General features: G+C 40.9%; 1 protein-coding gene across 3 annotated transcripts in view; it reads left to right on the forward strand.

Annotated features, from left to right (window-relative positions):
• The window catches only part of dnah2 (dynein, axonemal, heavy chain 2), an 85,699-nt gene that overhangs the window by 39,698 nt on the left and 21,605 nt on the right, over window positions 1-24,396 (forward strand). For all 3 annotated transcript variants that reach the window (XM_085138916.1, XM_085138927.1, XM_085138910.1), the window contains exons 40-62: window positions 1,312-1,464; window positions 5,711-5,836; window positions 7,142-7,360; window positions 12,751-12,868; window positions 15,009-15,145; window positions 15,917-16,054; window positions 16,201-16,359; window positions 16,485-16,637; window positions 16,911-17,002; window positions 17,075-17,270; window positions 17,461-17,685; window positions 18,486-18,590; window positions 19,363-19,551; window positions 20,435-20,520; window positions 20,634-20,764; window positions 20,927-21,076; window positions 21,486-21,653; window positions 21,873-22,033; window positions 22,225-22,364; window positions 23,211-23,343; window positions 23,468-23,607; window positions 23,881-24,091; window positions 24,278-24,394. In XM_085138916.1, coding sequence (XP_084995042.1) covers window positions 1,312-1,464; window positions 5,711-5,836; window positions 7,142-7,360; window positions 12,751-12,868; window positions 15,009-15,145; window positions 15,917-16,054; window positions 16,201-16,359; window positions 16,485-16,637; window positions 16,911-17,002; window positions 17,075-17,270; window positions 17,461-17,685; window positions 18,486-18,590; window positions 19,363-19,551; window positions 20,435-20,520; window positions 20,634-20,764; window positions 20,927-21,076; window positions 21,486-21,653; window positions 21,873-22,033; window positions 22,225-22,364; window positions 23,211-23,343; window positions 23,468-23,607; window positions 23,881-24,091; window positions 24,278-24,394 — 3,447 coding nt within the window. The remainder of the gene's footprint in view (window positions 1-1,311; window positions 1,465-5,710; window positions 5,837-7,141; window positions 7,361-12,750; window positions 12,869-15,008; window positions 15,146-15,916; window positions 16,055-16,200; window positions 16,360-16,484; window positions 16,638-16,910; window positions 17,003-17,074; window positions 17,271-17,460; window positions 17,686-18,485; window positions 18,591-19,362; window positions 19,552-20,434; window positions 20,521-20,633; window positions 20,765-20,926; window positions 21,077-21,485; window positions 21,654-21,872; window positions 22,034-22,224; window positions 22,365-23,210; window positions 23,344-23,467; window positions 23,608-23,880; window positions 24,092-24,277; window positions 24,395-24,396) is intronic.

The raw sequence follows: 24,396 nt of genomic DNA on the forward strand, positions 1-24,396 counted from the left end.
AAACAAGTGTGATTATCATGTTTCATTTTTGCCTTATTCTTTATTTTGTATAAGTAATTAGACTGTTTGCACTGATGCCACTGTAGCAAATATTATTGAATTTCTTATTGTAAACACAAAACTAAAATGCTGTGTGAGTCTGAGTCCTGATGATACACCAGATTGGATTTTTTTTCTTGCTTTTTTTCCTCTTAGTCTAACTTCTCTGCAGGTTTTATCTGCATACCTCAGGTGTCAGCCTAAGAAATGCTATCTGTGCGGTAGTTTTACCCTTTACACAGTTCTGAATGCAAACAATAATTTCTGTATCGTGTTAAACTATCACAGCTTAAACAAAGAGCTGAACCAATCAGCAGATGAGATATTTTTACACAGTATTGCCTTACCTTATTAAGTTCATCACATTCTACAAAGCCACTGAGTTATTCAAAGACACGGCATGTGGAGGAGGTGGGGTGGTTAAAAACCCACGTAGCTCCAAAATGATGCCTCACATTTTAGTGGTACCTGTTAGTGTATTAGTGTTTTTTTTATTTGCATCTACCTAAAGTGAAGCCTTCTTTGCTGTGACTTTGCTGAACACATGTGATCTCCCTCTGGTAAAAGATGAGTGCTCTCTGACCTTGTGTGAGCATTGGAGAGAGTGGAGGGGCATTGACTTTCTAGGTTAAATTGTTCTTTTTCAGTGCTGAATCCTGTTGGGAGCTGCAGCTAACCAAAGGTCTAGACAATTAAGGATATCGACCAAGAAACAAGGGCAACAAAAACACACTTGTACTGAAACAGCACAGCTTCCCAGTGCTGCTAAATTTAGAAGTGCATGTTGTTGTTCTGTGTATGTGCAAGCTGAAGAGTCATACATACATAAAGGACACCAACTTGGGAAGTTCTTGGTTCCTGTTATCAAAAATATTTTCATATAATGCTTTAACAAGTAATAATAAGTATGCAAATGAAGCATTAGTGAAGCTTAAGTAAATGAAAGTGGTAATTGTGCATGAGCTGTGAATACTCACATCCAGTACAGTACACACAGACACAAAAAGGGCTTCCACAGCTACAGCTTTGGAACGTTTTAAATGGACATTTTATTTTATTAACCTTGTTTTCTTGCAGCGTGAAGATTACATACCCATTAATGTTTTGTCCCACAGAAGAAGCCGCTGGTGTGGTTAAATACACGATCTGCATTTTGTGGATTGTCTCATTTCTGTCACACTGTAATTTTAATCCTGTGTACCCTTCTTCCCTTTTCCTCCTTTTTTCTGTCTTTATGCTAATTTTAATTTCCCTCTGATGTTGTCCTTGTAGGTCCTTGCTAAGAAAGTGTTTACTCTGTACTCTCTGGCGGTGCAGCAGCTGTCCAAACAGGACCACTATGATTTTGGCCTTCGTGCTCTCACCTCTCTGCTTCGCTTTGCTGGAAAGAAGCGGCGCTCTTGCCCAAATGTTCCTGATAAAGAAGTATGTATCTCTCTCTCTCTCTCACACACACACACACACACACACACACACACACACACACACACGTGGTTTGAAGGAAATTGAAAAGAATAAAAATATAAATACTGGAACTTTTATCTTTTAGGAATTCTTAGGCATCTACAGCCATACACTGTCATGATCCGGAGTCTGCGACTCCGTGTTTATGTTATTATTATTATTATTCTGTGGTTATTTTGGGGTTCTTGTACATTCCCTGTTCACGTTTCATGTTCCTATGTTCTGTGTTCCCCAGTCTGTGTGAAGTCTGCGTGTATGTGTTTCCTGTTTTATTGTGAAGGTCTGCGTCTTATGTGAGTGTTTTCAGTTTGCCTCCCTTGTCTCGTCACGTTAATCACTCCCAGCTGTGTCCCCCACCTGTGTGTGATCTCCCTGTGTTCTCTGAGTGTATTTTGGTCGTGTCTTCTGTCTTAGTAGTTGCTGGTTCGTCTGTGTTATTCCCCTCCATTTTCCTGTGTATTCTGGCCGCATTACTCTCCCTGCATCTCCGTTTCATGTCTCAAGGTTTCAGGTTTGTTTTGCTTAGCTTTTCCCAGTTTAGTTTACCCTTAGGTTTTTGTCCACCTCATCTCAGTTTGTGTCACCCTTTGGTTAATAAAGCTTGCTCACCACTTAAGCAGTCTGCATCTTGGGTCCATTTATATTCACACACGGCCTGCCTCGGCACTCCGTGACATACACACTACAGAAACTAAATGATATTGGTCACAAAATAAGAGATAAAGACTTTTTTTTAAGTTTAAAAATGTGTCAGGTTTTTCCAAAAACACTGAAAAGGCTTGTTTTCTGTGTTCATATGAGCGCATAACTATACACCACGTTCCAAATTATTATGCAAATGATATTTTTCTCTGTTTTTCCTAAACAGTCGATTCAAATGACAGTCGGCATAATTTTTGAGTCATCGACCAACAGAGTATAATTCAAACGTTACTGAACAAAACTCCCAATGAAATCAGTATGTTTTTCAGAAATAAAACACTTAAAATGCACTATTCCAAATTATTACGCGCACAGAGTTTCAAAAGATTTTATAGGTTGTAGAGAATTGAAAATGGTCATTTGTATTGTCAATTTGCAGCATTGGTAGATCAATGTCATTGAAATCAAAAGCTGTTTCAATCAAAAACATCTTAACAGGTCAAGTTACATATTAACATAGGACCCGCTTTTGATAGCAGTTTTACAATTCTTGCATCCTTGGAACTTGTAAGTTTTTGGAAAGTTTCTACTTGAATATCTTTGCAGGATGTCAGAACAGCCTCCCAGAGCTGCTGTTTGGATGTGAACTGTCATGTTTGGTTGGGGACCACTGAACTAGACAACGTTTGCCTTCAAAGTAAACATTGTGTCATGTTTCGGCTGTGTCCAGGCAGGAGAAGGACCCAAACGCAAGACTCACCACACAGGAATTAAACTCAAAAAGCTGCTTTATTGCAGAATGGCACGAAAAATATAACTAAACTGGGACATGGATAACTAACACACAGGGAAACAGAGCCATGAGGGAGACTACGACACTGACAAAGAGAAACACAGGGCTTAAATACACAGAGGGATAACGAGGGAATGAGACACAGAAGGAGAGCACAGCTGGGAGTAATCAGGCTGGACGAGACAAGGGAAGCAAAACTAGAAACACTCACATGAGACGTGGACCTTCAAAGTAAAACAGGAAACACACTGACTAAACTCAAAACATGTAAACTTAACAGCAACTGAGACAGAACATAGGGAGCTGAAACATGGGACAGAAAGGCAAAGTAGACACAACATGAACATAACGACGCCCACAGGGAAAGAGCAAAACAGAGCACCGAAACACAGGACCTCTTTCAAAATAAAATAGGAAACAATGAAACACTGACATGACTACATGAACTTGACAACATAAGAAACAGACATGAAACACATGAAGGATAAAGCAGGCTTAACACAAGGGTAGAAAACACAAGGGGAATATAATAAGCAAATGAACATAGAAATCTAATGAGCTTAAACATAAACTATAAACATCAAAATGAACTAAAACTCAAAATGCTGGGTCATAAGACCCAGGATCGTGACATGAACTGCCTCCCACCCTCATATTTTTTTGCTTGAGGATGCTCCAAAGGTTCTCAATAGGATTGAAGTCAGGGAAGAATGGGGACCACACCATGAGTTCCTCTCCTTTTACGTGGATAGCAGCCAATGATGCAGAGGTATTCCTTGTAGCATGAGATGGCGCATTATCTTGCATGAAGACGGTTGTGTTGCAGAAGGCACAGTTCTTCGCTTTCTACCATGGAAGAAAGTGGTCAGTCAGAAACTCCACATACTTTGCAGAGGTCATTTTCACACCTTCAGGGAGCCTAAAGGGGCCGACCAGCTCTCTCCCCGTGATTCAGGCTCAAAACATGACTCCACCACCTCCTTGCTGACAACGCAGCTTTGTTGGGACATGGTGGCCGTCCACCAACCATCCACCGCTCCATCCGTCTGGACCATCCAGGGTTGCACGGCACTCATCAGTGAACAAGACTGTTTGAAAATTAGTTTTCATGTAGATCTGGGACCACTGCAGCCGTTTCTGTTTGTGAGCACTGGTTAGCGGTGGCCGAATAGAAGGTTTATGCACAACTGCAAGTCTCTGGAGGATCCTACACCTTGATGTTCGCAGGGCTCCAGAGGCACCAGCAGCTTCAAATATGTGTTTTCTGCTTTGTAATGGCCTTTTAGCAGCTCCTCTCTTAATCTGATGTATTTGTCTGGCAGAAACCTTCATCATTGTGCCTTTTTCCGCACGAACCCATGTGTGCTCTGACTCAGCCACAAATCTCGTAACATTATGGCGATCACGATTTTCATGAAATATCCAAGGTTTTCATTACGTGTCCAAGCCATTCAACTATTTCACGCTTTTCAGCAGCAGGGAGATCATTTTCTTTCCTATATTGCTTGAAAATAGTGGTCTGCTTAATAATGTGGAGCATCCTTCTTTAGTAGTTTTTCCTTTGATTGGGCTCACCTGGCAAACTAATGATCATAGGTGTCCGAGATTGTTTTCAGTGATACAAAGAGTCCTGAGACACAGTTCCATCCATGGGTTTAATTGAAAAACAACTTATTTAATCTTTATGACACTTAAACACAATTTGCATAATCGTTTGGAACGCGGTGTATGTGTTTGCTGTGACTGGAAATCAGTGGCGTGCAGTGAGTTTTAAAGGAAGGCGAACAAAGCCCCCAATAAAATTCTACATGAAGTATCAAAAATAAAAATATTTATTCTTGAGAAAAACGTTCCCCGTAAGTGTTGTTATTGATCAGTATTACTGGTGCAGATGTTTAAGGTTGAGCTTGTTTTAAACACTTGATATTCTGTTTACTCTGCAGTAGTGCATCATTAAAAAACAGTCACAGCTGAATTAAAAGCCTTGAGCATCGTATCATGTGGCTTAGTTAACTGTATGTATCTACAGGAGGATGAAATATTAATAAAAACTGAAGGTGGTATATTAGCAAAACACCTGTTTAAACTTTATCCATTTGGTCAACTAAGTGATTTTTCAGATATGTTAATCTGAAAGTGTTGGTGAACCTCATCGTGCCCGTTTATCCACGGCATAAATGGCAGAAGTCCCCCTCTCCATCATTAAAGGTTTCATTCTTAATGTGCTAAACGAGTTATTAAAAGTTTCTTACAGCACACGAGATGGTTACAAAGAGAAAACTCATCTGTCACAACCACAATTGAGAGTGCTAACTTACTTGCTAATGCTAACTGTGTTTCTACACAAAGTGCAGTTCATAACTGATCTCAGATCAGTAAAAACAGAGCCAGCAGCAGCTTACCTTGCACGCTAATCTCCCATCAGAGAGTCAAAGTCTGAATGTGCACACCACTAACTGCAAACTGCTTGTCTCTGAGTCATGAACGTGCCCCGTGAGAATGCCAACCACATACAGATTTCTGTGGCTCTGTTGTCAAACTGCCTTAATTCTGCTTCCAGAGATGGTAGCCAACTGCGGTCACAAGATGGCAGTAATGTAAAGTATTGATGCAAACATTCATGAATGAAGCTTTATGACAAAATGCTTTCTTATGAGAGGAGAGCGATCGCTGTCCTGTTATTCCATTCCTATCTAGTGAATAAAGCTCTAAAAAAATAAGCTGACCATTGGGAAATCATGAGTAACTCTCTTCCTGTATCTGTATTCTTAGGTCCTACTGATGGCTATGAAGGATATGAACATTGCTAAGCTGACCTCTGCTGACGTGCCATTGTTCAGTGGAATCATTCAAGACTTGTTCCCTGCCGTAGAAACACCTGTAATAGACTATGGCAAAGTAAGTTAATCTAAATCAGCAGTCAAGATAAGCACGGATTTGATATACAACTGGTAAAAAATGGAAACATTTTAGGACTGTCTTTGTGTCCCTGTGTGCACAAAGCCAAACAAATAATATAATATCTCTTTTGGTCAGTGTTAGGGATGGGTATCGTTTAGGCTTTATCCGATACTGGTGCCAAACCAGTACTTTTGAAATGGTGCCGGTGCTTAAACGGTGCTCAAACCGGTGCTTAAAGAATGGAGAACACAAAATTGGTCCAAAAACCTCTCATGTTCAGCTGTTTTTTTGTAAAAAGATGACAATGTTAGCCTTTTCTGCAGCTATGAGGCATATATGGTATCACTCTTGGCTGGAAGCAGTGCTTAAACAATGGAAAAAACACAAACTTTGTCCAAAAACCTCTCATGTTTAACTGTTTTCCACTTTTTCTTTGGTCATTTTAGCCTTTTTGGCCAGGGTGAAGGGAGTATCTGCCATCAAACAAGAAGACAGCCGCATGTAACTACGACGGTGTTTGCTAGTTCACCTTACATGCATTAATTTAATAACGTGGTTAGCCTACTCAACGTAAATTACACACGAACAACATTAAGCTACTCACGCAGAGAAGAACGGCTGCTGCTGCCATCATCATCCGTCATCATTTCTGCTACACTAGCAGGGCTCCGGGTCCGATAACAGGCACCACACCCGCAGCAGATGCGCTCGGTGTGAGGTCTCGCAGCAAGCTATCAAATACGGCGCATTTCTCGGCTTTAAAAAAAAACGCTATGCGTCGCCAGGTGTTTCATCGGATTTGAGGTGTTACCTCCTTTGACAGTATCACAGTATCACCTTAAAGCACTTGTTGCAGGCTGCTGAGTTTGCATATTTTGCTGTGAAGTACAGCCAGACTTTTGACCGCTTCGCCTTGGGCATTTTTAATCTGTAGCTCTGCTCTAAAAGAACGTACGTACCTGGGCCCGCCTACTATCCTCGGAAACGTAAAATGATTGGCTAGAATCTAAAGTGTATCACAGCTCATGAACAAAAAAAGCACCAAAATAAAGCACCGAAATGTGCGCTGCTTTTCGGTCTGGTTACTACCGTTTATGTCAGAACCAGTGCCATCATGGCACCGGACACCGGTACCCATCCCTAGTCAGTGTTCTTGTGCAATAAGATGTCAGAAATAAGTTTAAAAAATGTGACCCTATGATCTTTCATAATGTATCACTTTTTTTCTGATATGTGCAGTCTCACTTAGTGCATCACCGATCACTGACTCCTTGTCTATCTTTGGTCCCTTTATTTTCACAGTTAAAGGAAGCTGTGGAGGAGGAGCTTAATCGGAGTGGTTTGCAGGTGACACCCTTTACCGTGACCAAAGTCATCCAACTTTATGAGACTAAAAACTCTCGACACTCCTCCATGCTGGTGGGCAAGACAGGCAGTGCTAAGAGTGTTACCTGGAGGATCCTACAGAATGCCATGACTGCTCTGCATCAAAAAGGAGAGCCAGGCTTTCAGCAGGTCCAGGTTAGTTAGGATAGAGAAGAAAGCATTTATTTTTTCTTTTTTTAAAAAAAATTGTAATACTGCTTGCTTTTTTAATGAGAAAGAATGTTTTGTTGCCGGACTTTGAAGTTTGTATTCTTAATGGTAAAAACGCATGCAAACTGATGAACCTAAAGAAATACAGTAATGAGTGAAGTTTCTTGGATGAGCAGTTTTGGAAAAAAAACTAAGTACTGCATTGGGGTTGGTGGTAGGGCTGCCACAAACCATTATTTTGATAGTCGACTAATCAGATCATGCATCCATTGTAGTAAAACGGACAGCTTATTGCACCAGCAGCATCTGCTCTTATATAACTATCATTAGCTTACAGCTTGAAGTGGTTAAGGTATGTGCTAACTAAAAATAAAGACAAGATGGTAGTTTATTAAATTTTAATTAAATTTGCAGATTGTTTCGGTGGAGTTTAATAAACTCAGCCGATTTACTCAGGAACAAATAAAATACTAAAAAAGCCAAACAATAACATTTTTAAGTTATCTAAGTGACTTATATATGTTTAACCTGAGTAGCGAAAGACGGCGGTGGGTTTGGGCTCTAGTGAGCCTTGCCCCCGGTTAGCTATCGAGCTAGTGGGTAACAGACGTCTCCGAAAATGTCGGAGCGCTTTTGAAAATATGTGGTGTCTTGATAAACTGAGCAGATATTTGAGGTTTACACAGCTACATTCTCGCCTGAAAACACGTTAAATGTTTATTTTGTGACCCAGAAAGAATAATTAGAGTAATATTAAAACTAACTAGCTGCCGCCATTGTTGGAAACTGAGCTGGGCCGCGCTATGAATTCTGGGACACAGCTTCTTCTTCTTTGGTGTTTAACGGCAGCTGGCATCCTTGTACATGCAGTGCTGCCATCTTCTGTTTCAGTCCGTTATTACACTTAAATCCTGCTACTTATTCCTGCGTCTTTTGGGATCTTACAAAGCTTCAAACGACGCGTCGACTATTAAATTAGTCGTCGACGATTTTGATAGTCGACGTAATTGTGACTAGTCGACTAATCGTGGCAGCCCTAGTTGGTGGCACTTATCAACATGATGGATTGCACAGATGGCTCTGTTCAGCATGGGTTTCCCAGGAAAGCACGCTGCAACTATGAATCTTCAACTACTGTCACAGGATTATTTTTTCCTTTTTCATGCAGTTACAGAACAGGCAGTAAGCATCACAGTGTTTAGATCTAAACGGAATTAAAGGGACTGAAGCTGGCTGCTTGCTTCAGTTTGATTAAATGAGGTCAAAGCTTGTGTCCATTGTACGTTTTTGTCCCAGACAGACTGAACCCTCCCACTTCTTCCACATTAGACACTGAAGCGTCATTTCAGCAGAGCTCTTCTCAGTGAAGTAATTGGAAGTCACATACGCCTCTAAGTGTGTGACCTTTTGCTCCTCCAAGCCCATCACTGAGAGGAAAACTCACAGTATGAACTCCCTCTGTAATAGAGAACAACTACACTCTCCACCACCACCGGCACTTTTTTAATATTTATCATAATGTGGCTGAAATCCAATTCTTACTAAAAGTTAGGCGCACTCAAATTTTTCAACCACATCGCTTAACACCGCAGTTTTACATGTGCACTTTCTTTGGGGGGGGGAGTCCACACAGACAATATTCATTTCTAAATTATTAACTAACAAACTTGTGCTTAAAGTGCTTTGTCAATATTGTAGAAAATGTTCAACTTAATCATCATCTTGGCCTCCTCTGACGACCTGTTTGCTGCTGTCTGTTGCTGAAAGGCAGTGGGGAGAGGGGACACTTGGGCAGTGCATTTATTGCAGCAAATAATGTGTTTCCTGGATACAAGATTGCTTTTTCAGATTGCTGAAAAAGCAATCTTTGAATGCTTTTTCAGCATTCAAAGATTGATGGCACCGTGTCAGAGCACTGGCTATGAATTTCAGACGGATCAGGCCTTAACTTAACAAAAAAGTTATCAATAGTTCTTTTCATCTTTTCTTATTACCCACAGCTACATCCACTTCTCTCAGGCCTAGGCTGCTCACTAGGGCTGGGTATCATCACTGATTTCTATAATCCATTCGATTCCAGTTCTCAAAGTCCTGATTTGATTCAATTTAGCCTCAGACAGTCAGAAATATTATAATTCTGATTATTTATCAGTACTGATACATGTGAGACTTCATCAGAACTATGAACATCACAGCAGATGCCTTTGTGTGAAAGTAACTGAGAATAAAACACAGAAAAACATGAAGGAGATTTTCCTGGTCTGGCTTTTTATAGCAGGTAAGCTTAAAAATATTCTGCAATTTTGCATAATTTTAAGAAGTTTAAATTTCTTCAGTATTGAACAGCAGAAATTAGGCTTTCTTGTCCGAGATCATTTAAGTGAAAAAAGAAAAAGACAGCGCTGTAAACAACGGTAGACTGGTGGGTAATAAGTAGAGATGGCACGATACCACTTTTTTATGACCGATACCGATATCATAAATTTGGATATCTGCCGATACCGATATGAATCCAATATAGTGTGTTTTTTAATCAATAAAACGTTTTTTTAATATCTTGCTGCATTTTGTATAAGTTTATACCCAAGTTTAAATAAATAACAACACTAAAGCTATTCTGTTATACCTGTATGTAAAAAATACACTGCGCCCAAAATATCATAGTTCAGCAACACTGATCAATCTAATAAACTTAAACCTGCTCCATCCTCCCTATTCTGGTATTTTAAAGAGTACTTAGAAGAAATATTAAGCAACCTAACTAATAGGGTTGCAAACTCCCAGCAAAAAAAAATAAATAAATAAAAAATAGGGAACCACCCCCCACCCTCCACCTCATGATGCTTAATCGATGTAATCAAATTTAATTTGATGCAGGGGGAAAAATGCACAGAAATAAATTATTTTTCAAGAATAATTAAATAGATTCAACATCTTTCTTCAACAGAACTGTAGACTGCACAGATGGTATCTTCCCAAAGGAAAAAGTACTATAGCTTATGTTACGGATTCAAATATTGGGAATGGATACAGGAGGAAAACCAAAATAACCACACTGGTCCGGCCGGGTCAAGTCAAACGATGATTTAATGAACACACGCGTGGGAGATGGACACCATACACAGACAGCATCAGATCTCAAAATGGTGGAGCCTTGATCAAACTCTTATAGCCTCTAGTGGCCCCCACCTAATCATCAGAGCCTAAACATTCTTTCTCACACAGCGCCTAAGCTACGACCTTGGCTCCCTGTTTATCTGCTCCTGATGAAATGGGGCAGTATGCTCTGTTCTCTTCTAATCAGACAAATGAGACGATGACTTTCTGTGAACAGTATTTCTTATAACTCAGCAGTATAATGCATCATAAAACAATATCATTCATTCACAATAAATCAACAGTCTAATGTAATGCAAATCAGTTTACCAAATGTAATAATTATCACCTTCTTCTAGTTCAGGAGCATAATGCAAACTGAAACTACATAATAATTCACAATCTTTAATTAGGGGTCTAACATGGCATAAAATAATATCATAATCCCACACTTACTAGGATATATTAGACTTAACAGTTACTATATACAGTAATGGACTTCTATACATTTTACATCAGATTAAAACTTTGGGTGTAAGAGTCAGATAATTATTTATTAAAAGCTCGACATTTTAAATGAGAATAAGAAAGAAAAGTATGTCTTTGTGCCCCCTTTTCCCTGTTCATGCTCTATCGGCCCCCCTGGCTAAACTTTGCTAGATCCGCCCCTGCACAGTTACCAGCCGTCAGCTACGTAGAAAAAGATCCTGGTCTAGAAAGTAATATTAAATAAATTCTAACAACAGCTTATCAAGGTTAAACGTGCTGCTGTTGTTCAGCCGCTGGTTTCCTCTTTCTGGTGAGAAGTGGGCCAAAAACTAAGAAGAGAGACGGACTCGCGACAGAAAAGCCGATCAGCTGATCATTGATCAGTTTCACGATTGAAGTAGCAGCAGGAGAAAGAGAGAAAGAGAGAGAGAGGCAGTCGCTCCATATATCTGTTGTTAAGCTTAAGTGGGAATGCTTTACAGACATTCAGAGATGAACTTACACACTTGCTTTACTTCTCTCTGGGATAACTTCCTCGGAGATGAAATGCTGGTTTGGTAGCTAGGCTCCAAATACACACAGCCGCTCTATCACGTGATGCATACTGCTCCGACGTGCTACAGTTATGAGCTGAGTTACGCAGTGTAGCAAGTTTTGTGAGGTGCTTTTTTGATATTTAATGGATCGGATTACATTTTTTATTTCTCGCCGATATCCGATCCAGTAATTTGGGTCAGTATCGGACCGATACCGATACGTAATATCGGATCGGTCCATCTCTAGTAATAAGCGAATGAATAATGCAGAAAACAGAGTTTTGAGACGGGAAACTGTTCCTGAAGTACACAGAGAGAGAGAGAGCTGTGCAGGAAGTGTGATTTTTATCGTGGTGGAAGCAAAACAGCACAAGTCAGAGGGAATTCATGACGACATTGATCAAATGTGAAGCGTAGTTTGCTGCTACTTTTGCTGCTGGCTCGGCGAATTTTGGTTGGAGAGACACAAAACCTGCAGCTCAGAATCTAGCGCAAAGAAGACGTAAACACAGCGGACCCGACGCATCAGGATTGCTGAGCTCCGACAGCGTGTCCGTGTTCAGGCCGTCGGGTGAGAAAGCCGAGAAAGACAAAGCTGATTCTGATGCGTCGGGTCCGCTCTGTGTTTACGTCTTTGTGTGGAATCCGTTAATGAATCGATATCGCTTTATTCAAGCTACTCACCTCTCTCTTCCACCTGGACCACGGCCAATCAGAGAGGTCCCGCCCTTGACTATCTCTGATTGGTTTAGTCCACGATAGGGGCGCAATGTGTGCATTCACTTATCTAGGGTTTTTTACAGCCTATAAATGATACATGAGATCCTCATGTGGCAAACTCTGCTACATGTTCTGCAAACAATGTAGCAGGACTATGATCTGCTGAAGAAAGAACACAATTTTAAAATGAGCTCAGACTTTTTTTCTTTTCTGTTCTGTAAAAAAAAGTTTTCATATTGTCATATATCAGACAATAACCATGTCAAACCCCATAAATCCAAGCACTGAATGATTATAGATTGGCTACTCTTCACAAAATCTTCTGACTTATGAGCCTGTTTCTGTTGGTGTCTGTACACAGAGTGAAAATCCAATAGTAAAAATGTAAAAACAAAAATGTATTTACGCAACTGATGAACATTGGTTTGGCCAAATTCATCTAACTAAAGCCTTGCATTTCTTTACATGCTACTCTCCATGATTTTAAAACAGAGCAGATGACTCAATTTTTACCGTTCATGTCTCATTTGACAGGACTATCCTCTGAATCCCAAAGCTCTCAGTTTAGGAGAGCTGTATGGCGAGAATGATCTCTCTACTAACGAGTGGACTGATGGAGTGCTGTCATCCCTCATGAGATCAGCTTGCGCAGGTGCGAACCCCAGAAAAACACACACACACTGTCTGGATGATTTTTCCCCATAGCCTGTTCTACCTTCTAAACTGACTGAAATTGTCACAGGGAAGTTTTTTATATGTTCAGTTTTTTTTAAAGTCATGATGAAAACAAAATAAGTTCTTTGTTCCACTTTGGAGCTTCATGAGTACTGAGAAGCTACAGCATGCTGTGCAGCTTTATCTGCATAATCTTACATAGGGTGAGCTCATTTACAAACATTTATTGGCTTCACTTGTTACCAGAGATGGGCAGTAACGCGTTACTGTAATCTGATTACTTTGTTCAAGTAACAAGTAAAGTAAGGGATTACTATTGCAAAAATGGTAATTAGATTACCGTTACTTTCCCGTAGGAACGCTGCGTTACTGCGTTACTAAAACCGTGATTTTTTTTGCGAGAATGTCTCATGACAGTGACGTAAGCGAGTGCGACGTTCGTGACAACAGCTGTGTGCAGATCAACAATGGATCATATATCGAGTGCAGAGAGAGTATGAGCGTGCAGCGTTTAAAGCGTGGAAGTACTGACCTTACTTTGAGTTTGATTCCATAAAAAGTGACAAAAACATTAGCGTCCGTTGTGCGTGGGAAGAAAACTTCTTTTTACAGCAAAAAAAACCCCTAAACTTCCGAGCAAGCACCGAGTAGCTACGACGTAATGGGAAACTCACAGGGAAACTCGCGGATTCTTCCACTGACCGCTGCGGCACACCGGCACCAGGGTAAACCTCCGCCTAACCCCACTCCTGCTTTACAGGTGAAAATAGAGCAAAAGGACCGCTAGTCTTTGACTTTATTTATTTTCTGCTGTGTTTTACTTGCATTTATTTGAAAGAGTGAGTGTAAACACACAAAAACTATTTTATTTTATGTGCTTGAATGTGCAGAAAATAGGTTTAAATTTTAAACAAATTTCTTCCAGTCAGAGAATGGTGCATATAATTAAATTTTTGCTTGATGCATAAAGTTAAAAGATTAAAACTAATAAAACAAGTTTTAAAAAGAGACTTTTCCATTTGATTACATTTTGTATGATGGATTATGCAGAAAAAGTAGAATTGGGCTGAAGATCTATCACTTTATCGCCTATTCAGGTTGTAAATGGTGTTTTTAAAAGGTAACTAAGTAATTAATTACTTTTGAAAATAAGTAATCAGTAAAGTAACGGGATTACTTTTTTGGGGAAGTAATCAGTAATTAGTTACTGATTACTTTTTTCAAGTAACTTGACCAACACTGCTTGTTACAATAGTCAAAATTTAAAATGAGATCCAGCACTAAAGAGGGATGATTCCTTTTTTTTTTGGAGCTTAGAGAAATAATTAATCGATCTTGTTCACAACAATGTGTCACATTTAGCTAACGGACTCAGGCGCAGCCAAGAAATCCTTGTAGAGAAGACAGTTAGTTTATTGATACTGACAATACCAGGTGATACTATATACAACGTGCTGGAGGGGGGGGGGAAGAGGGGTCCAGGGCTCCGGGGTACGTGAGGGAAAGGAAGGGGATCAGACACGCTCCAAAGAATCACTCTCCTCTCTCCACAACTGGGTTACACAAATCCACACACTCGTCCACGGGATGACAGGCAGGCAGGGAAAGGTCTGTACACAGAAACTTTAGTTAGAGGCGAACAGATGGAAACAACTCACAGATTCTGATTCTCAAACGACTGAGCGACTGACGCTGATAGCTCAACGATCCAGCGACGAGTAGCACAGTGCTGCCCTCTTAAGTAGGACTCGCAATTACGCAGATAAGCAGCAGGTGTGGAGATGGCAGGTGCGTGGGCCAGGGGCGGGAGCCCATAATGAGCACCGCCGCAGCAAGGGAGAGCAAAAACAACAAAAACACATGTTGCCTAAGACGGGATCAGCTGGAGAGGCACAGGGACCACGACACAATGGTTTCAAAATGTATATTACATAGTGTTGATTTTAGAGTTTCTCGTGAAGCCAGTTTACAAAGGAGAGATCTAAAGATTGAAAGTCAGTGCTTTTATTTTTATGAACTATTAAACAATACGTCGACTTCTTACTGTCTTCTTGTTGTGAGTGTGAATGTTGCTATCACACACGTCTCTGTCACAATATCTCCTTTCCTCACTTAAGATGAGAAACCAGATGAGAAGTGGATTGTGTTTGACGGGCCAGTTGACACACTTTGGATTGAAAGTATGAACTCAGTTATGGATGACAACAAAGTGCTCACGCTCATCAACGGAGAGAGAATCTCTATGCCTGAGCAGGTGAGAACAGATCGTGTAACAACACTCATTTTTTCATTATTTGACCTTTGACTTTTTCTAATATCATTTATGGTCGCGCCGTCCTCTTCAAGCGCTCCAGTGTGCTGGTGAGAAGGCCAAGTTTTGAATCGGTTTCTGCAAGGGAAGCAGCAAAAATGCAGCGGCTAAAATAATTTTGTTCAGCCAGACTGTTTTAGATTCTGTTCAGTAAATCCAGAAAAGCAAAAGCTCAAACACATGATAAGATTAGTTTTATAAGACAAAGAAGCAGCATTCAAGTGGCTTAATCCTTGTTATCCGGCTCACATATGAAATGGAAGAAAATTTCAGCTTATCATCAGCCAGAATCGTCTGTGCTTTATTTGATTAACTGAGGGATGGAGCTGAATCACACATGCTGGCAACAAAGCTGTGCACACGCTGGAAGAGATTCACTTGTCCACATAGCTTTGAAGCTGACAGCTGGCTGCTTGCAAACATTTCAAGCTTCGGTTGCCTTGGTGACCCTAGGTGTGTTTACTGCTGGGTTATATGTCAAACAGCGATTGTCACTCTCAGTGGTAGTCAATTTAGTCGGCTGACTGGAAGTTGGGAAAAGTTTCTCTCAGGTCACGCTTTCTTCCTGTTGCCAGCAGTTATTTAACCTGCTGAGTCGCAGATCTCATTCAATTACTATGGACTAATTACTGGTTGCTACATTGCTGCCAGTTGCTTCCTGTATTTATGCAGCTTTAGTGAATATGTATAAAAACTACAATTCATTTGTTGCAGGTGTCTCTTCTATTTGAGGTGGAGAATCTAGCAGTGGCTTCTCCAGCTACGGTGTCCCGCTGTGGAATGGTCTACAATGATTATACCGATCTGGGATGGAAACCCTTTGTGCAGTCCTGGCTGAACAAGCGACACAAAGTACAATACAGTCACTCATAATAACTCTCATTAGGACATGCGTTTCAGTTAAGAGTATGTATAGTTAACGAGTATGATTAGTAATGTTTTCTTTTCTCTGGCACCGTTCTCTTTACTTCCATGTGTCACTCTATGTCACTTCACAGGCTGAAGTGAACCATTTGAAGCCCTTGTTCGAGAAGTACATAGAGAGCACGATCAACTATAAGAAGAGCAACTGCAAGGAGCTGATCCCCATCACCGAACTTAATGGCGTCACCTCTCTCTGCCGCCTCTATGACTCCCTCGCTACATCGAGCAGTGGGGTATAATAAGCAGAGTGCAAATGTAGATTGTAATCCCATCCATGGGTCATTGCACCACAACAGTGATGAATTGTCGATCTCTAATAGGTGTAACTAAATGCATTTTTCCTTTGCTCTATCTTCAGGTGAATCCTTCAGACACAGATAGCCTGGGTAGGATGGTGGAACTGTGGTTCATCTTCAGCCTTATCTGGTCCATATGTGCCTCTGTCAACGAGGATGGACGCAAGAGGATGGACAACTTCCTACGGGAGATGGAGGGAACATTCCCTGCCAAGGTCTTCCAGAGAACATTTTTGTTTACACACTAATGGCATATGAAATGAGTTAACTTCTATTCTATAACCTCATTACATTCCCCAATAAAGGTAGGGAATTAACCAGTGTCAAGTGTACTTATATTGTCATTGTAAATAAACTGTTTTTTTTACAAAAATTTTAAAAAGTAGACCAACACAGTAGCCTGTTTTTTCCCCAATTATCACTCAAACCTTTCAATTCTATGAATTTGTTGAGTAGAGAGTAGATTTGTTGAGTATCAATTCTTGCAGGACACAGTTTATGAGTACTACGTGGACCCAAAGAACAAATGCTGGGCTTCATTTGAAGATAAATTGCCAAAAGGCTGGCGCTACAATGCTTCGTAAGTAATCAGATGTTATTATGCGATCTGGATCTATGACACATTTATGTATCTCCCTGTCTTTTCCCTCAGAGCTCCATTCTATAAGATTATGGTTCCAACTGTGGACACCGTTCGCTATAACTTACTGGTTAAGGCTCTGGTGTTGAAACACTACCCTGTGCTGCTCACTGGGCCAGTGGGCACCGGTAAAACGTCAGTGGCTCAGAGTATTCTGCAGGGCTTAGATAACAAATGGAAGACCCTCACCATCAACATGTCTTCACAGGTCAGTTCATTGTATAGTCTGTGTTTAGCTTTGTATGCCATGTGTGTGCTGATGTTTATCTCTGTGCTTTAATTAGGCCTAATTAGTGCCTACTTGTTCTGGTTACATTTATAAGCTGGTAGATGCTCTGAAGAAATATTTTAAAGATTTATGATTATTCACGTCGTTTCATCTTTCGTTTGCTGTCCAGACCACCTCTAACAACATCCAGGACATTATAGAGAGTCGCATAGAAAAGAGAACCAAAGGCGTGTATGTGCCAGCAGGTGGGAAACACCTGCTGTGTTTCCTTGATGACCTCAACATGCCGGCTCATGACCTCTTTGGCTCCCAGCCACCCCTGGAGCTTCTGCGCCTATGGGTTGACTATGGCTTCTGGTATGATCGCAAGAAACAGACCCTAAAGGTTGTCAAGGTGAGAAACTGAGTTTTAATGAAGGCGTGAGTGAGGCGTGTTATAATTGGAGAGATAGTTTTGCTGCTTTCTAAGGGGGTTTAAAGTAGGGATGCACCGATACCGATACTGGTATCGGGTATCGGGGCCGATACTGTAAAATGTGTGTGTACTCATACTCGTAAAAGTTAACCGATACCATGAACCGATACTAACTTATTTCATTAATCAGAGGGTGACTTGTCATTTCTGTTGTAGTTTTTTAGATTGGCCACTAGGGGGCCAATTATTATTTTATTTATTATTTATTTTATAATAATTATTTTGTTTGTTTGTTTATAATATGGACACTCTGCAATAATTTAAAAGTTTAATTTATTCTCAAACCTAATTTGTATTTATTTTATTCCAAACAGAAGTGTTTATTTATTATTCTGAAAGCTCGAGACAGTGCCAATAGTTCAGTGATATTTTGTAAAATTACAATGTGGAGACTCTGCAATAATTTAACAGAAGTGCTTATTTTTCACTTGAAATTTTTTTGTGGTCATTTTTATTAAGATTTTATTTTTTTATCGGCAGGGAATATAATAAAACCTGTCTTCCAATTCATTGCATTTGTGTGTGTGTGTGTGTGTGTGTGTGTGGTAGAAGTATCGGTTTTTGTACTCTGTATCGGCAAGTACTCAGATCCAAGTATCGGTATCGTATCGGTTTGAAAAAATTGGTATCGTTGCATCCCTAGTTTAAAGTGTGTGACAATGTGGAATGTTTTCTGTTTTATAAGCAGAGGACACTACACTTTTTCTGTTGTATTTCAGGACATGTTCTTGCTAGCATCAATGGGGCCCCCTGGTGGTGGGAGGACTCACATCACGCCGCGTTTTCAGAGTCGATTCAACCTCATTAATATGACTTTCCCTAATGTAAGTGTTGCTCTCTTTATGTCTTCCTGTCTTTTCTTCCGATAATTAAGCAGCGTGATATTTTAGCAGGCAGTTATGTTTTACTTTCTCTGTGTAACGCCTTCTTCATTTACACAGGCACATTTTTGCATTTCTTCAGTGTTGACTGTGGTTTTACTCCTGTTGGCGTTTTCTGATTGTTAGTGCTTTTTTTCATGGCACCCTACAGGAATGACCCTGATTGTAATTATAGCCACGATGACAAATGCTGTAAAATTGCGTTCTCTTTCACATTTCTAACACCCTCCAGTTTACAATTGTGTTCTAGCCTGCCTGTGCGCTGCCCTGCTAATTTACCTCCTACCATCTCCCCCCCCTCCCTCTTTGTCCCCTTATGTGTTTGTTACTCTTATTTTGTAGTTTTGGGCATGTTTATAATTTTCTTGTTTTATTGTTCACTCCCTTCTTCGCTCCCTTCTAATCACCGTCTCTTTTTAGTATTTTCATTTATCAGCTAGCATCAGTTATCTGACTCCAATCTCAACCCTGTTTTCTGTTGCCTTAGAAATTAAATTTGCTTTAAAAGTTGCTGGAGCCATGCTGCATTCAGGATCTAAACACTTGAAATTTTAGTTGCTTTGCCTGGTTTATGTGTGAATTGGGCAGCATGAAATTAGATTTTAAGAAATTATCTTGCTGTTGTAACCACTACACCTGCATTATCCTGGTATGCTACTGACATGCCTGCATGTTGTGTTTTGGGAATATTGTTGCCTTTCCTCTCTGCGTGCAGGCCTCCCAGATCAAGTGCATCTACAGTGCCATGATCAACCAAAAGCTCCAGGAGTTTAAGGAGGAGCTGAAGCCCATTGGAAAGCTTCTCACTCAGGCAACCTTAGAGCTGTATAATGGCGTCACTGCCTTTTTTCTTCCCACACCAGCCAAGATACATTACCTCTTCAACCTCAGGGACATCTCCAAGGTACATTTGTGTACATCAAATTCAAATTCAAATTTTATTTGTCACACACACACAACCATACCCAGTATGACATGGGGGTGAAATGCTTGTAGCTGTACAATGCCCGACCATTAAATGACAGAAAAAAGTTTTACAGTATTTACAATTTACTACAAAATTTACAAATTAACTTAGGAATTTACAGTAAAAAAAAAAAGAAAAAAAAGTGCAAATAGCAGAAAGGATTATCAAGATTATAAATTATAGGAAGAGTGTGGTGGTGCGTGTGGTGATGTGATGTGTGTGGGAGAGTCCAGTCCTACACCTGGTTCAGGGCCCGAATAGCCTGGGGGAAGAAGCTCCTCCTCATTCTCTCTGTTTTGGCCTTAAGGGAGCGGAAGCGCTTCCCAGACCTCAACAGTGAGAAGAGTCCATTGTTGGGATGGGAGAGGTCCATCATAATCTTCCTTGCTTTGGACTTGCACCGCTTGGTGTAGATGGACAGCAGGTCAGGAAGCTCTGATTGAATGATGCGTTCGGCCGAGCGCACCACTCTTTGCAGATCTCGTCTGTCCTGCTTGGTGCAGTTCCCAAACCAGGTGCAGATGTTTGCCGTCAGGCCGTCAGGATCAGTATGAACTTCTGTTGTACGGCACATAAATAGTACAACCAAAGACTGCTTAAAATGCATTTTCTATAAAACACTTACTAACTAAACTTCACCTTGATAAGAATAACACATATCTACTTGGTTACACATTTTCTTGCCTAAAATCACTTTTAGGTAACAGTCTTCATGAGTTCATTCAGGATTTAATGAAAACTCTGAATTATTTAGTACCTTTGAAATTAAAATGCTCTGTGATATATCCCCCCCCCCCTCCCCCCCGTTTATCTCTCGTAGGTGTTTCAGGGTTTACTAAGAGCTCATCCAGACTTCCATGAATCCAAAACCAACATTACTAGACTGTGGATCCATGAATGTTTCAGGTGATCACAGTATTTGAATGCCTTTCTGCAGTGCTTTATAAATTAAAATGCACGGGTACTTTTGTCATGTATACAGAGAATAATATCTGGATGATGTGATTTGTCAATTTCAGGGTTTTCTCAGATCGGCTTGTAAACCACAGTGATATGGACACCTTTATTTCTCTCCTAGAGGAAAAACTGGGTTCACTCTTTGACTTCACCTTCCACAGCATCTGCCCGAACAAGCAACCGCCATTATTTGGTACTTAATTATTTGCATACTGTGCATAAACATTGTGTCTCCAATATGTGTAAAAATACTCCCACAGATGAGTTCACGGGTTGATGGCTAATTTCTAAGTCCATTACCAGCCCAGAAAATGTGAAACTGTTTAAATGCGTTTATTGTTGTTCTGTGGGGTAGGTGATTTCATGAGTGAGTCGTCTGTCTATGAGGACCTGCATGACATGAAGAGTCTCAAGAAGTTCATGGAAACACAGCAAGAGGACTACAATCTGACACCTGGCGTGGTGCCTACAAGCCTGGTGCTCTTCAGAGATGCCATCAAACACAGTACATCTGAAACGCAACACACACAGCCACGCACATTTGCGTGCATGTTTAAAACAGGGCAATACACCTGATGCATCAACCCACAGTGTCAGTTCCAGCCACAAGTCATTGTACTGTTGAACTGTTCTGATCTGTCTTTGCTGTGATCAGTTTCTCACTTTGAACAATCAGATCTATCTTGAAACTGCTTTGAAAAACAGAGAAAAAGAGCAAAACTAAAAGCTGAGAGACTAAGGACCTATCAGCACGCTCAATACTGTCAGCATGCTATTTTGTGGCATGCTATTTAAGTCAGTAGCAGTGCACAATTGTCTAACTCACACTAATTTTAGTTTTTATATTGTATTTCCTCCTGGGATTTCCGGGCACGGTGAAGCCGATGTGTTATATCTTTCTGCTCCCTTTGCAGTTACTCGGATCATTCGAGTGATCAGTCAGCTCAGGGGCAACATGCTGGTGGTAGGTGTCGGGGGCTCAGGTCGGCGAAGCCTGTCTAAGATAGCTGCCTTCATATGTCAGTACCAGGTATTCCAAGTGGAAGTCACCAAGCAGTACCGCAAACTGGAGTTTAGAGAGGGTGAGGTCCGCCACACAACCATTACATTCGCAGACTTTTGAGAAACTGCAATTTATCTACTACCTTCCAGTTAAAATGAAAAAAGCGAAAACCAAACATGCCAATTTAATAATATTAGGAAATTCGTGGATGTCAGCATTGCATAAGTTGAATATGTTTACGAGTACAGTGAGGGATTTTAAGTGTGCGTGTGTCTGTGCGTGTGTGTGTGGCTTCTAGACATCAAGAAGCTGTACCGTTTGGCGGGCGTGGACAACAAGCCCACAGTCTTTCTGTTCAATGACACCCAGATTGTTGATGAATCCTTCCTAGAGGATATCAATAACATCCTGAGTTCAGGAGAGGTGCCTAACCTATATAAGCCAGACGAGTTTGTAGAGGTGTGTATAGCTTTCATCTGGCCAGTATGTCTTTCTATCTCTAGGACATATCATTTGATTTCCATACCATATTTATTCATTCTACGAAGCCAACAGGTAGCATATGGGTAAATGAAATCGGTTTTCACAAAGCGTAGATTCACAACGCTCATATCCTCATGCAGTGTGTAATGCTGTCTCTTTGCCTGTAGGTATGCAATGCTCTTTCAGAGTCTGCCAGGAAAGACAATGTGGCTGAGACTCCTGACTCATTGTTCAGCTACCTGATCGAGCGAGTCAGGAACAACCTGCACATTGTGCTCTGTTTGAGTCCAGTGGGAGAGCCATTCAGGTAGAGTCTATTTATGTAATGTATCCTGACTGACAAGAAGTTCCTGCCCTCTTTTTGGGGGGGTTGTCTCCAGATTTTTTTAAACTACTGAATAAATGTGGGGCTGGAGGAAGAAAGGGATGAAAGTGCTTTTTGCTGTGCTACAGTATTCAAACTGAGAAATCCACTTTGTGATTCCAAGTAAAATGAACACAATAAACCCTCTATGATATCATTTTAGTCATGGAGCTTTGTAAATAAATACATTTAAATCCACTGGCAGCCTTTTACAGAGTGACTGGTCCCTACACCGGTACCGGTCTGTGAGTCGTTTGGTACCGGGCCGCGAGAGTTGAGGCTCAGGTGTGAAATGTATAGTTTTCAGGGTTTTTATCGGTTTTCAGCGTTATTTTGTTATCGTTTTTATCGTTAACGCGGTTTTCCTGGGTCTTTTCACGTGTGTTATGAATAAATCTTCTTTTTTTCGGTACCAGTACTAGTTTTATTTTGTTGTATTTATCCGCGACACCTTAAAGGCCGGTCCGTGAAAATATTGTCGGGCATAAACTGGTCCGTGACGCAAAAAAGGTTGGAGACCGCTGATCTAAGATAAATAAGGTCAAGTTATTTGAGTGATTCTAGAGCAAGGACTCGTGCTGAGACAGACGGCCAGCTGTCTGTACACACAAACATGTAATGAGCAAACAGATGAACACACATTTTCTTTTGTTGATAAAAACAGCTCTTCACTGACAAGCATTAAGGGAAGAGCTTGTTATTATGAGTGGTAGGCCTTTTAACCCTTGCTGCGATTAGCGGTGCAGTGTAGCAGTCGCACAATGTTGAGAAGTGGCTGTTTGCCTACAGGAACCGCATCCTCCAGTACCCAGCTCTTGTTAACTGCACCACTATAGACTGGTTCTGTGAATGGCCCAAAGATGCCCTCCTGGAGGTTGCTGAGAGGTACATGGACGGAATGGAGCTGGGCTCAGTGGAAGGGGTGAGGCATGCACACACAAAGACACATATGTGCACTTTTACCTTTGAGCATTTAAGCAGAGGGGAGAAGATATTACATGATTTGTCTCAAGGTAACATTTCTATGTTTCCGTGTGACGTTTTAGATCCAGACAAAGGTTGCCAGTATCTTTGTGACCACACACCAGTCAGTAGCACAAGTCTCCCAAAGAATGAAACTGGAGCTGAGGAGACAAAATTATGTGACTCCAACAAACTACCTGGAGCTGGTGTCTGGATACAAGAAGTAAGCAGCTTTTTACCTTTGAATTCCTCCTTTGCTTGTCTTCACTTTTCCTACCACACTGAAATGCTTCATAAGTGTTTTACGCTCACTTGGATAGCAATGAAGATACACTGCGCTGTTGTAGGTTATGAGTTTGAGGGTATTTACAGTTGCAGTCTGTCTGACTCTTCTCTACTGCGCTTCCCTGCTTGCCCGTTCCATTCCCTAAATGCGCATCTCTGTTAAAATCAGCTTGTCGGGCGTCTGTTTGCGAATGTGTTTGTGCCGATCCAGACTGCTGGCGGAGAAACGCGGTGAGTTGGGAGAGCAGGTGAGCAAGCTGCGTAACGGCCTTCTGAAAATCAGTGAAACGAGGGAGAAAGTGGAGGCCATGTCTCTAGAGCTCGAGGAGGCCAAAAAGCAGGTTGCCGAGTTCCAGAAACAGTGTGATGAATATTTGTCCGTCATTGTGCAACAAAAGAAAGAAGCCGACAGCCAACAGAAGGTATGCGCTACAGTACATGAACATAACTCACTGCAGAGATTACTTCCACGAGTCACCTAAAGATCCTTTTGAATTAAAACTGAAAACTGATTTTTTTGAAGTGTTATGTGGTAGATTGTTACTGAAAAAACAGAATAAATGATAACAGTTGAACTCACATTCACTCACATGTGTGCTTGCATTCAGACGGTGAGTGATGAAAAGGAGAAAATCGGGGCAGAAGAGTTGCAGTGTAAAGCCATGGCTGAGAATGCACAGAGAGACTTGGACAAGGCCCTGCCTGCCCTGGAAGAAGCCATGAAGGT

This window comes from Neolamprologus multifasciatus, chromosome 3 (assembly GCF_963576455.1).
Source record: "Neolamprologus multifasciatus chromosome 3, fNeoMul1.2, whole genome shotgun sequence".
NCBI lineage: Eukaryota > Metazoa > Chordata > Actinopteri > Cichliformes > Cichlidae > Neolamprologus > Neolamprologus multifasciatus.